Source organism: Aplysia californica, unplaced genomic scaffold, assembly GCF_000002075.1.
Source record: "Aplysia californica isolate F4 #8 unplaced genomic scaffold, AplCal3.0 scaffold00307, whole genome shotgun sequence".
In the NCBI taxonomy this organism is placed as follows: domain Eukaryota; kingdom Metazoa; phylum Mollusca; class Gastropoda; order Aplysiida; family Aplysiidae; genus Aplysia; species Aplysia californica.
The window spans coordinates 140,252-141,720 of NW_004797577.1; the positions used below are offsets into that span (position 1 = coordinate 140,252).

Below are 1,469 nucleotides of genomic sequence, written 5' to 3' on the forward strand. Positions count from 1 at the left end.
TTACTGCTGTGGTTCATATCTTACGTGGCTCTAACTTTTGTACTGTTGTTTACTGCTGTGGTTCATATCTTACGTGGCTCTAACTTTTGTACTGTTGTTTACTGCTGTGGTTCATATCTTACGTGGCTCTAACTTTTGTACTGTTAGTCAACAATTTTGTTTTGCTGCCGCTGGTTATTACTGATGGCGATCTGTATGATAATGATGATTTTTTCTTCAACTTCAATGACATCTTGATAAACAAGGTTAGTGTGTAGTACCCTGTTCCTTCAACATGGGTGTGTGGTTGTATCGTCTGTATCTCTCCTCCTTTCTCATTATCTTGCTTTGTAGAAACTCTCTTATAACACCTTTAATCTTCGACATTTGTGGGACCGATATTATTTGTGCCTCAAATGCCGTCAAACTCTCACTAAAACTTCAACTTCAGTGGCGGTGGCTGAGAACAAAAAACAAATTTGTGCTGCGAGTAACGTCAAACACTTTCTAAAACTTCCTGCGGGTGGATGGCGGGTGCTCTGGTGTGGTTTGCAGCTTCTTTCCGATCAAACATCTGTCGTCTTTATCTCTCCTCCTTCTTTTCTGTGTATGTTACTCTCTTGTAATGCATCTATTCTCCGGCACTTATATGACCTCATTGTGTTGCAAGTGCCGTAGAACTCTTACTTTATTTTTATCTGCTGCTTATACCCTTTTTTTTTTGGTGTCGCGGGAAGAAAGAGACGTCTCTCTGTCGCCAGCCGGAGAACTTGGTTCAGGGTGATGCCGTATGTTGTTAATGTTTCCCTGGCTCCATCTATTCAGGTCTTTCTCGGTCGCCCTCTAGCCTTGTTGCCATTGAATTGTTTATGTAGGCACGTTGTGCTGGGTGGTGTGTTGGTAAGTGCATGAGATGTCCGAACCATTTGATTGTTTGGTGTTGGATGTGATGCATGACATCATTTGTGCACATCATTTCTCTGACTACTGAGTTTCTAATTTTGCCTCGCCTGGTCTTGTTTACTGCTTTTCTAAGACATTGCATTTCACATGTAATTCTTCGCCCCAATGTCTTGTTCGTGGTCCATGTTTGGCCTTGATAGGTGAGAGTTGGGATGAATATGATGTTGATCATTTTGGGACTTGTTGTCATGGGGACGTTAGGACGTGTCAGTAAAACTATTACTAAAACTAACTAAAACTCTATCCCCAGTGGAAATGGCAGAGAGCAAAGAACCAATTTGTGCTATTCAAGTACCGTAAAGCTCTCACAAAATCTTCCTCCCCAGTAGAAATGGCCGAGAGTAAAGAGAACAGCGACGACCTGCCCAAGGTGAAGCTCCCTCCCATCAAACTGCCGGGCCAGAGACAGGAGATGAGCAAGGAGGAGCGACTAAAGGCCAGACTCTACTCCTACGCGCCCCTCAAGGCTCCGGTCAACCCGCGCGCCCTCAAGTTCAAGGGCGTGACCCAGTGCCAGGCCCGGAGAC

General features: G+C 44.5%; 1 protein-coding gene across 1 annotated transcript in view; it reads left to right on the forward strand.

The window, feature by feature from the left end:
• The window catches only part of LOC101855959 (dynein heavy chain 6, axonemal), a gene marked incomplete in the record, with an annotated part of 98,470 nt that overhangs the window by 859 nt on the left and 96,142 nt on the right, over positions 1-1,469 (forward strand). Inside the window, 1 exon segment of the mRNA XM_035970687.1 lies at positions 1,272-1,469. Within this exon segment, the coding sequence (XP_035826580.1) occupies positions 1,272-1,469 (198 nt within the window).